The sequence below is a fragment of the Cherax quadricarinatus genome, chromosome 19 (assembly GCF_038502225.1).
Source record: "Cherax quadricarinatus isolate ZL_2023a chromosome 19, ASM3850222v1, whole genome shotgun sequence".
Taxonomy (NCBI): domain Eukaryota; kingdom Metazoa; phylum Arthropoda; class Malacostraca; order Decapoda; family Parastacidae; genus Cherax; species Cherax quadricarinatus.
This window is the reverse complement of record NC_091310.1, coordinates 7,913,980-7,924,831: the sequence shown is the minus strand read 5'-3', so window position 1 is coordinate 7,924,831 and position 10,852 is coordinate 7,913,980. Positions and strand designations below refer to the sequence as shown.

The 10,852-nt window shown below is 42.0% G+C and overlaps 1 protein-coding gene across 3 annotated transcripts in view; it reads right to left on the bottom strand.

The window, feature by feature from the left end:
• Positions 1-1,901: 1,901 nt before the first annotated feature.
• LOC128688154 (retinol dehydrogenase 11-like) overlaps positions 1,902-10,852 on the bottom strand; it is a gene marked incomplete at its 3' end in the record, with an annotated part of 139,347 nt that continues 130,396 nt past the window's right edge. For 2 of the 3 annotated variants that reach the window (XM_070086543.1, XM_070086542.1), the window contains 3 exon segments: positions 1,902-1,991; positions 2,408-2,520; positions 2,844-3,038. In XM_070086543.1, coding sequence (XP_069942644.1) covers positions 1,902-1,991; positions 2,408-2,520; positions 2,844-3,038 — 398 coding nt within the window. 3 annotated transcript variants of the gene reach the window in all.

Here is a 10,852-nt window from a genome sequence, read left to right as displayed (position 1 = left end):
TCTAGGTAATTCCATGATAAATTGAAACTAAATGATTTGAAATCACTTTCCCCAAGCTCATCATTAACCTCAAGTGTATTAATTAGTGAATCTTTGTTGGCAAGAACCAAGTCAAGCAAATTGTTTCCTCTAGTTGGTTCTGTCAGAACCTGTTCCAAAAAGCAATCCTGAACCGTATCAAGAAAGTCACTAGACTCAAGATTCCCTGTCATATTGTTCCAATCAATTTGTCCAAAACTAAAATCTCCCATTATCACAACATTTTCATATCTAGATGCCTTATAAATTTCGTCCCATAACAGCTTATTGCACTCCCTATCAAGGTTTGTGGGCCTATAAATCACACCCAAAATTAATTTGTCACGACCTTCGAGAAACTGTAGCCAAACAGATTCTGTTTTCGATGTTTTTAATCTTAAATTTTCTCTTACATACATCGCCACTCAACCACCCTTCCTGTTGACCCTTTCAGTGTGGAATAATTTATAACCCTGTATGTTGCATTCAGAAGGCATTTCTCTATCTTTCAGGTTGAACCAGGTCTCTGTTATTCCAATAATATCTATATTACCTACACTTGCAAGTAATCTTAGCTCATCTATCTTATTTCTTAGACTCCTACTATTTGTATAGTAAACCTTAAGGGAGCTAGTCACTGTTTGCCCTCTGCTATCTCTTTTTGTTTGTTGATCAATTGATTTGCCATTACTAGAAACTTTATTTTGAATATTGTCTTTTAAACATATCTCTGAGGTATCCCGGTAATAACTGCTGTTTTTAACCTTAATACTGCAGCCTGATTCTTTCCCACAAACTCCCGTACCTCTATAATCTATCAGTTTAAATTCCTGGACAATTCATCAGTTACCCTCTTCATCGAATTGGCTAATGCAATCACTCCATCCCCAGAGAGATGAACCCCATCCCTTGCATACATATCACGTTTGCCAAAGAATAGGTCCCATTTATCAATGAATGGAATTGCAAGTTCCTTGCAGTACCTGTCTAGCAAGCAATTTATACCAATTGCCCTAGACATCCATTCATTGCCCACTCCCTATCTAGGCAAGATGCTACATATGACGGGGATCCCTCCCTTAGACTTAATTACTACTATGGCTGACCTGTACTTATCCAGCAGCTCCTGTCTCCTGCCCTTCCCAATGTCATTACCCCAAGCACTAAGACAGATAACGGGCTTGTTCCCATTACCTGACATAATATTATGCAACCTGCTGACTATGTCACCAACACCAGCTCCTGGAAGGTACACCCTCTGTCTGGCATTTCTGTCTCTGTTACAAAAAGCACGGTCCATATATCTTACCTGAGAATCTCCTACTATTAAAATATTCTTACCTTGATTAGCAGGGGAATCAGTGGTACCTTCAACCTCACTAACCACTGAAGTGCACTCGTCCTGGAGAACAGAGAATCGATTTCCTACCTTCACATCTTCTCTGTTAACCCTCCTTATCTTCCTTCTTCCTGAACTGTGAACCACTTGCCACTTAAATCGGCTGCCACTATCAGTGCTGGTGACCATTTCCTCCTTACCAGCTAAATCCTTTTCACACTCACTCCCAAACTCATCTAGCTGAAGCTTCAGCCTCCTATTTTCCTCCTGAAGAAGTAGAACCTCCTTCTTCAAGACCTGAACTATCAACAATGTACTTCTTACACTACTCAGACCTACCTTACAGTCAACAATGTACATCATACACTACTCAGACCTACCTTACAGTCAACAATATACATCATACACTACTCAGACCTACCTTACAGTCAACAATGTACATCATACACTACTCAGACCTACCTTACAGTCAACAATATACATCATACACTACTCAGACCTACCTTACAGTCAACAATGTACATCATACACTACTCAGACCTACCTTACAGTCAACATAATATTTGCCAGTAACATTGTTCACTTCTTCAGACACTGCCAGGTAAATACTTGTCTGGGCTCCAAGTTTCTCGTCCTGAAAAATAACGAGTTATGTATAACTAAATAATTGCACATTAATAAGTATATTACTGAGTGAAACCCATCAAATTAGGTGTTTTGTGGCCACTGAAGTGTTGTTGATTCAGAAAGAAGAGCTAGTCTCTCCTTCCTTCGATGAAACTTCATTTTCATAATTTCCTGTGAGATGCATGAACCCTACGGGTTTTGATCTTCCTGATGATTCTAATAATAATTTATTATTTGAGCATCAAAAGTGTGGCAGTAAAAATATGTGAACCAACATAGGATGCATTTCATGACCCGAAAAATAGCTGACAAATAATTACTTTTCTGCATTATCAATAACTATAAAAATCATGCTTCTATAATTTTACTTTCAACGTCAACATTTATAATCATAATTAATAAATATTATTTGAAGATATTTACTTTTCCCATAAGCCAAACAAGTAAGGCGAATATGCTTTTGATAAGGTTAGTTTCACCTTTCCACATTATCTCCGTGTACACTGCACCTGGGTGGACGCTGTTAGCCGTCACATCTGCAGATAAAAATAAAATATTTAACATCTCCTTTCTTTTTCCATTAATTATGTATCATTACAAATCATTTCAAGATAATTAGCCATTAAGGGAAAGTCCTGCTTGTTGATGTGGTCTCTTGATAGTAGGAATTGAACCTGACCTCTCCTTTCTTAGATCAAACCTGATTGACTGCCATTCCCAATCCTCTGTATCATCCATATGGGTTTAGCGATTCCCCTTCTCAGTAGTAATAATTTTAAAGTATAAAATCTATTTAGAGAGACAATGAACCATGCAAGTTAGAACATATTTAGAACACCAATATTAATAATGAACAAACCTGTTCCCCTCAGCTTCTCTGACAGTTCTTTGGTAAACAAGATATTCGCTAGTTTGCTGTGACCGTAAACGATAAGGCTTTTAGGGAAAGGATTCTTTTCGAAGTTCAGGTCATCTACATCAAGTGATGAGCAGAAGTGATGTGCAACAGAAGACACATTGACCACTCGACTTGGAGCACTTGTCTTCAACAGTCCTAGAGAAACAACATATTATAATTAATTCTGTGGCCAAATACAGTCATTACCTTTATTTTTCTATTCAAATCCATCATTGTAAAATATTTCATAATTTTTTTGTGATTTTTATATGATAGTTTTAATTAATATATAGATTATTAAATATAACTAGCTTTTAGTTGAATATTTATATTTCACCGTCTCGCTGAATTTGCGGGTCGTATCACAGTGTTGATGGGTGGTATACATCATGACCATTGCAATCATAACAGAGACTCTGAAACAGCTTGCAGCAGCGTTGTTTCGAGGACAAGAAATTATGTTCCATCAAACGACAATTTGGATCTTAACCATTTTCACCCAGTCAGTGTCAAGTGTGGGAAATTGCTCACGTGTTGAAAACTTGATTAATACATTAATACCACATGGAAAGATCAATATAATAATAATATTAATAATAATAGTACATAATACCGAGAAGCAGATATGTAAGAAGCATGTGCAACAATTAGGTTTCGCCCACACAGTAGTCTCATCAGCAAAAAACAGAAGCTTTGAATAAGGAGACAACAGAAGCGGTGAAGAGGTAAAGATTATGTGATCAGTCCAGTAACTTTGAGGAGGTAGTTGAGGTGGTCAGTCCCTCAGCCTGGAGATGTGTTCACCTTCATTGTCTTAAACGAAATGAAGCTGAAACATGAGAATGGAGACATTTATGTCAGAGGTGAGGCGCCGATAACAGAGATGACATCACAGAAAATATTAAGATAAGAAAGTGAAAAACTGCAGCAGACTTAGTGGCCCATGTTAGGAAGGTTCTCAAATACAACTTTTCTCCCGCATAACCATGGACGGATCTACTGTGAAACAAATGAATCTTAAGCTTCAGGGCTCCCTACTCCCAGAAGGGCCGCAGATGACACTTTAGTCAACTTTGCTTAAAAATTTTGGGTCTACTGTATAAGAAGGGATTCTTAAAAAATAATGATGTTAATAACATGTGAGACTGGAAAGGAACTGGGGGAGAAGTCTGGGGGAGGGACACAGGAGAAGGAGAAGAGGGAACTACGTAGGCGGGGTGAACCTTCATGTTCGTGTGAGAGTTAGAAAAGGGGTGAAAACTTGGCACTGAGGCCAAGAAGGAGAACCGTTGAGGAATTGTAAGCACCGGAGAAATGCGACGAGACTTGGGTTTCGGAGACAGGTTCAACTTCACAGGTGATAGGCAAGAAGAAGGTGCATTCGTGAGAGACCTCGCAGACTGAGAAACTAGCTGGCGAGATGAAGAAGTAGAAGTAGGAAGAGGTGCACAGGTGGGGGTTTCAGAGAGTAAAACTACAAAAGAACTAGAGATGGGGTGACCCCGGAAGACATTGCACCAGAGGAGCTGGTAAGTGGGGGGGATTGTCAAGGTTGGAGGTCTTCTATCTACTCGAGAATAAGGGACACGAGGAAGATTCTCCTGAAGGCAGAGCCGAGAGACAGCCATAGCATAAGTAAGGCCATCACTCTCCTTAAGATAACGGATTTCACGTTCATTAAGATAAACCTGACATTGGCAGAAAAAGAAGGATGAATTTCGTTGCAATTATTACAAGTGAAGGGAAGACTGCAAGATATATAGTCATGATCCTCGTCACTGCAGACCGGGCACTCCGCCGCAGACCTGCAGTATTTATCTGGATTTCCGAAGCGCCAACAATTTCGATACTGTTAAGGTGCTTATTAAGAAAAAGATATGCAGTAATCCACTAACTGGATTCTTCCAGTTTCGCTGGATTCGGTAGGATTCAAATGCTTTTTGTTGGAAATAAAGCCGGATTCGGCCGGATTCAAATGGTTTCGTTGGAAATAAAGCAAGATCGGAAGAACTGTTACAAAATATTAAATACATCGGGGAATCATAAACCAGCTAGCTAGGAGAGTTGTATAGTATTGTAAGATGACCACCACCATGAAGATCTGTGTAGTCTGCAGAAAGGGTAAAGGACGAAAACAGGCCTGGATTGCTTGCCATCTGTGTGGTCGATGGTCCCATAGCATATGCAGGGATTTTAAACTAGTGACCACACTTGACATAAACTCAGAGAGATTTTTTGGGTCTGCCAAACGAGATACACCTGTATGAGGAAATGACATTTATATTAAAAGACAAGAGCACCAATAAAATATCCTTCTTGAAAGACATGTCAGCATGGTATGACAGCTGGGAAAAAAAAGATGGGTGGTAGGGACGGGGCTGTCTTGGACACTGCTCCTGAGGGGGCTAGTGTTGTCCTGGAGGACAGTGCTGAGGGTGCTAGTGTTGTCCTGGAGGAAAGTGCTCCTGAGGGTGCTAGTGCTGTCCTGGAGGGCAGTGCTGAGGATGCTAGCATTGTCCTGGAAGAAAGTTCTCCAGAGGGTCCTAGTGATGTCTTAGAAGATAGCGCTTGTGAGGGTACTAGTGTTGTCCTGGAGGACACTGAAGACAACCTTATTCAATCCACAGAGGTTCAAAATAGAGATTCTGCTGGAGATGGATCAAAATGGGATGATGCCTCAGGGAATAGTGTCGACACACTACCAGCAAAACCTGGTGGAAGCACTGGTGTCCATGCAGGGGTAAAAAGATATTGAGGAAACAGAAAAACTAAATGCACCAGCAGTGAATGCAGCTACAATAAATCCTAGCAAACAAGTTCAATCTGTGTAAATAGCCTTGGGTATCTGCAGGCACGGTATATCTGGTAAAACAGGTGGGACATGCACCTTTGACCATCCCAAAAAATTCCGTACCCACATGTCAACAGGAGAGTGCAACTTCCCTTCTTGCAACTCATTTCACCCAGAAATATGTCACTCATCAATCCATGAAAGAAAATGCTACAATGCATACTGCCTGCCTGGCAGTATGCATTGTAGCATTACGACTAGACGACATAGATCAGCCACACAGAGGAGCTATTTATGGCCAGAAGGGAAAAATACTGGCAAGAAATGACAATAATCCTACACCACCTGAAAACACTTCTGGAGCAGAGGCATGGACATTGGCCTGTACCCCAGAAAAACAGCAAATAAACCCTAAACTCCTAAACTCCACTAATACGATATTTGTCTTTGCAAACATACAGGGTCTAAAGCCATCAAAAAAACAACAAAATTCCTTACATCATGGATTGCTCATGGAGTCAAATGCAATGTTTGTAGCATTCACAGAGACCCGCATAAAGGGTCATTATTACAATGAAATATGGATCCCAGGTTATAACCTATTCCGAAGCGACAAACTAAAGAGGCAACAAGGGGGGGTTGGCCTGTATGTCACAGAGTCGCTCATTTGCACAGAGCTGCTAAACACCTCAAAGGATGTAGTTGAAGTTTTGGCGGTAAAGATCAAAAACCAAAACCTTGTCATTGTGGTCGTATACAAGCCTCCAGATGCAACTTCAAAGCAATTCCAGGAGCAGCTTGAGAAAATTGACCACTGTCTGGAAAATCTCCCAACTCCTGCCCCAAACATCTTACTACTAGGAGATTTCAAACTGAGACACTTAAAATGGAGGAGTATAGCAAACAATGTTTTAGCAGAGATTACCCTGAGAGGCAGCTCAGATGAAAATTTACACACACACGAACTATTAAATTTCTGCAACAAATTCACCTTTAACCAGCAAATAGTAGAGCCTACAAGGCTAATAGGTTCGCTGGACCTCATCTTCACTAACAACAATGATCTGATACTTGATACAACTGTATCAAAGACAATTCCCTCAGATCACAACATAATAGAGGTACAGACAGGTATGCACAGGGCTCTGGACCAGCAAAATGTGAGGGGTCATGAAGGTCTCTTCACGAAATTCAATTTCAATAACTTAAACATACAATGGATCAAGTAAACTATGTCCTAAATGAAACAAACTGGGAAGATATCCTAAACTACACGGATCCAAACATTTGCCTTGAAAAAATGAATTCTGTGGATGTTGAGATCTGCTCAAGACATATTCCGTTAAGAAAAAGAAAGAGAAGATATAAACTAGAAAGAGACAGACGTTTCCTATACAGACGAAGGCAAAGAGTCACGGAGCTGCTGAGTGGCATCAATATATCTGAAATACGAAGGGAGGCACTAGTCAATAAAATTGCAAATATCGAACTTACGCTGAAGGAATCTTATAAGAGACAAGAATCACAGGAAGAACTAAAAGCCATAAAGGAAATTTAAAAAAACTCAAAATACTTCTTCTCTTTTGCCAAATCTAAGGGAAAAACAACATCCAGTACTGGATCCTTGCTTAGGTGGGATGGGACATACACAGATGATAGCCATGAAATGAGTGAGATACTAAAGTCCCAGTATGACTCAGTGTTCAGCGATCCACTGTCCTCTCTAAGGGTCGACAATCCAAATGAATTCTTTATGAACGAAACCCAAAATTTGGTCATCCCAAAACTCTCGGATATTATTCTAACTCCACAAGATTTTGAAGAGGCAATTAATGACATGCCCACGCACTCTGCCCCAGGCCCAGACTCGTGGAACTCCGTGTTCATCAAGAATTGCAAGAAGTCCCTATTGCGTGCCTTCAGCATTTTATGGAGAGGGTGCATGGACACAGGGGTCATCCCACACACACTAAAATCAACAGACATAGCCCCACTCCACAAAGGTGGCAGTAAAGCAATTGCAAAGAACTACAGACCGATAGCACTAACATCCCATATCATAAAAATCTTTGAGAGGATTCTAAGAAGCAAGATCGCCAACCACATAGATACCCATCAATTACACAACCCAGGGCAACACGGGTTTAGAGCAGGTTACTCCTACCTGTCCCAGCTACTGGACCACTATGACAAGGTCCTGGATGCTGTAGAGGATAAACAAAATACAAATGTAGTATACACAGACTTTGCAAAAGCTTTCGACAAGTGTGACCGTGGTGTAATAGCACACAAAATGCGGAATAAAGAAATAACAGGATAAGTTGGAAGATGGATCTAAAACTTCCTGACAAATAGAACACAAAGAGTAAAGTCCCAGGCAGCCATGGTAAAAAGCTCTGTTCCACAAGGCACAGTACTCGCTCCCATTCTATTCCTCATCCTCTTTTCTGACACAGAAAGAGATGTAAGATGACACCCGGATGATGCAGATGACACCCGGATCACCATGGCAGTGACCTCCATCGAAGACGCTGCAAGACTCCAAGCAGACATCAACCAAATCTTCGAATGGGCCACTCAAAACAATATGAAGTTCAACGAGGAGAAATTTCAGCTACTCAGATATGGAAACTTGATGAAATTAAAAATGTGTCAGGGTATACCTAAAATTCTAGCCATACAATAGAGAGGAAAAGTAATGTGAAGGACCTGGGAGTATGTACCTCATCCGCCAGGAAAATGATAGGATGGATAATGAGAACCTTCAAAACTAGGGAAGCCAAGCCCGTGATGATTCTCTTCAAATCGCTTGTGCTCTCTAGGCTGGAATACTGCTGTATGCTAATGGCCCCTTCAAGGCTGGCTACAGTGCAGATCTGGAGAGTGTACAAAGAACTTTCACGACACACATAAGTGTGATAAGGCACCTTAACTACTGTGAACAGTTGTAGGTCCTTGATCTGTATTCCCTCGAACGCAGGCGAGAGACATACATGATAATATACACTTGGAATGTCCTGGAGGGATTAGTACCAAACCTGCACACGAAAATCACTCCATATGAAAGCAAAAGATTGGGCAGGAGATGCAACATTCCCCCGATGAAAAGCAGGGGTGCCAGAGTACACTGAGAGACAGCACAATAAGTGTCTGGGGCCCAAGACTGTTCAATTGCCTCCCAGCATACATAAGGGGGATTACCAATAGACCCCTGGCTGTCTTTAAGAAGGTACTGGACAGGCACCTAAAGTCAGTACCTGACCAACCGGGCTGTGGTTCATATGTCAGCTTGCATGCGGCCAGCAATAACAGCTTGGTTGTTCAGACCCTGATCCACTATGAGGCCTGGTCTCAGACCGGGCCGCGGATGCGTTGACCCCCGAAACCCTCTGTAAGTAAACTCCAGGTGTAGGGAGCAATTTATGGATCCCTAGCGATGTCACGCAATATTAACGGAGGACATGAGCTCGCGGCACTTTCCAAGTAACATCGCAAACTTAAGGGCGATGTTATTGGGAAAGTGCTTCCGCCCGCGAGCGGGCTGGACATATATAACCACTTTCATAATCAGAAGGTCCTGAAGGGCTAATTGCTCTAAAATATTGTCACTGGAAGACAGAAAATCACACTGTACAATGGCAAGTGGTAAGACCACCATATCAGTGCAAGAATTGAGAGTAGCGTGCTTGTGGGCTGTGATAAGAAGGTTATCAATAAAAGTAGGATAGGAAAGATCATGAGCTTAATCTGCATTCTGAACTGTAACGATGCATGAACCGCTCTAGAGCAAATGTGTCATAAGAGAGCTTTACCAATTTTGTGGTCTGAAAGATAATCAGTTGGTGATGTCGGTTACAGGGACAAGAATTTGGTCCACTGTGTAGTTGTAAACATGGTGCATAAAGGAAGTGGGTGCCATGTAGGTCGTTTCTGGGTGGAATGAGCAAAAATCGACGGATCATTATCAGCTAAGGGTTTGGAACATTTAGGTGAAGGACCCCGGGCGGTCCAACCGGAGGCAGGTGTGCGATCCAAAAACCATCGCACGAGTGTGGGGAAGGCAGGCTCATAGTAAATGACGTGAAAGGGAAGAGGCACTAGAAGAAATGGGCAGAGCCTCAGTACCTGGAGCAGGTGACAAAGCATCACCAGCAGAAGGTACAGTGGTAAGGGAAATGTCTGGAGAATAGTCCAGTAATGAAGCCGGGTCAGAAGAGGATGTGGTAACAAAAAGGGGCCTGGGAGGAGGAGGGGGATCGCTGAACTAAGACTAAATAATGGTGGCACTTCTTTCTTATTATTATTTTAAGAAAAAAAAATAAAGAAGGAAGGAAAGAAAAGAAAGAGACAGTGGAGGGACAGTGACTAAAAGGAATGAAAGGGCAGTAAGTTCATCCCTTTATCCATGAGGACCTCGAAACAGCCAGCAGCGCAGATCCAGCGTGAAACCCGTGCCATACCCTCTTCTTCAGACCAGTAAATCAGTGCTCCAGGATAACCACTCTACATTCACTGAGCCACCTAGGCGGACGTAAGAGAGGGTGATCAGACACATGCCACAAAACATACGTCCCTCGGCTGTCACCTCCCAGAACCGACAGGCAACCTCTGAAGATACACCCATCACCTGCAGGACACCCTGCCCTACCTCCTGAAAATCCAGGAAGGGAGCATGGCACCTCCAGATGATCCAGATTCCACGACAAACTATACTACTCCCGAGGGACCCCACGGAGTGGCATGAACCCCAGCACACTTCCCCCTACCTAGAAACCATAATGCCAGAGAGGAGGACCCCAGAGGCTACAAAAGGGATTGGTAAAAGGGAGGGATGGGAGGGGGGAGTAGAGGAAAAAGGTGGGATGGGGAGAATGGGATAGGGAAGTGGGATTGGGGTTAATTAGGTTAGGTCTAAGGAAGAAGACCAAAAGGTCTAATTTCTCAGACCAAGAGCCTCTTCACCACGCCAGCTAGCCCCCCTTGAAGAGGAACCACTAATTAAAGACCTGTATTTGAGGACTTGTCTACCTTTACATGTTCCTTCACATTTTTACATCTAATAGTGGGAACCATTTCCCTTGATATCATTTTCATTTTCCACGCATCATCTCTGGAACTTAAATGTCTGCTTTCTCATGCTTCAGATTCACATTGTTCAAAATTATGAAGTTGAACACAC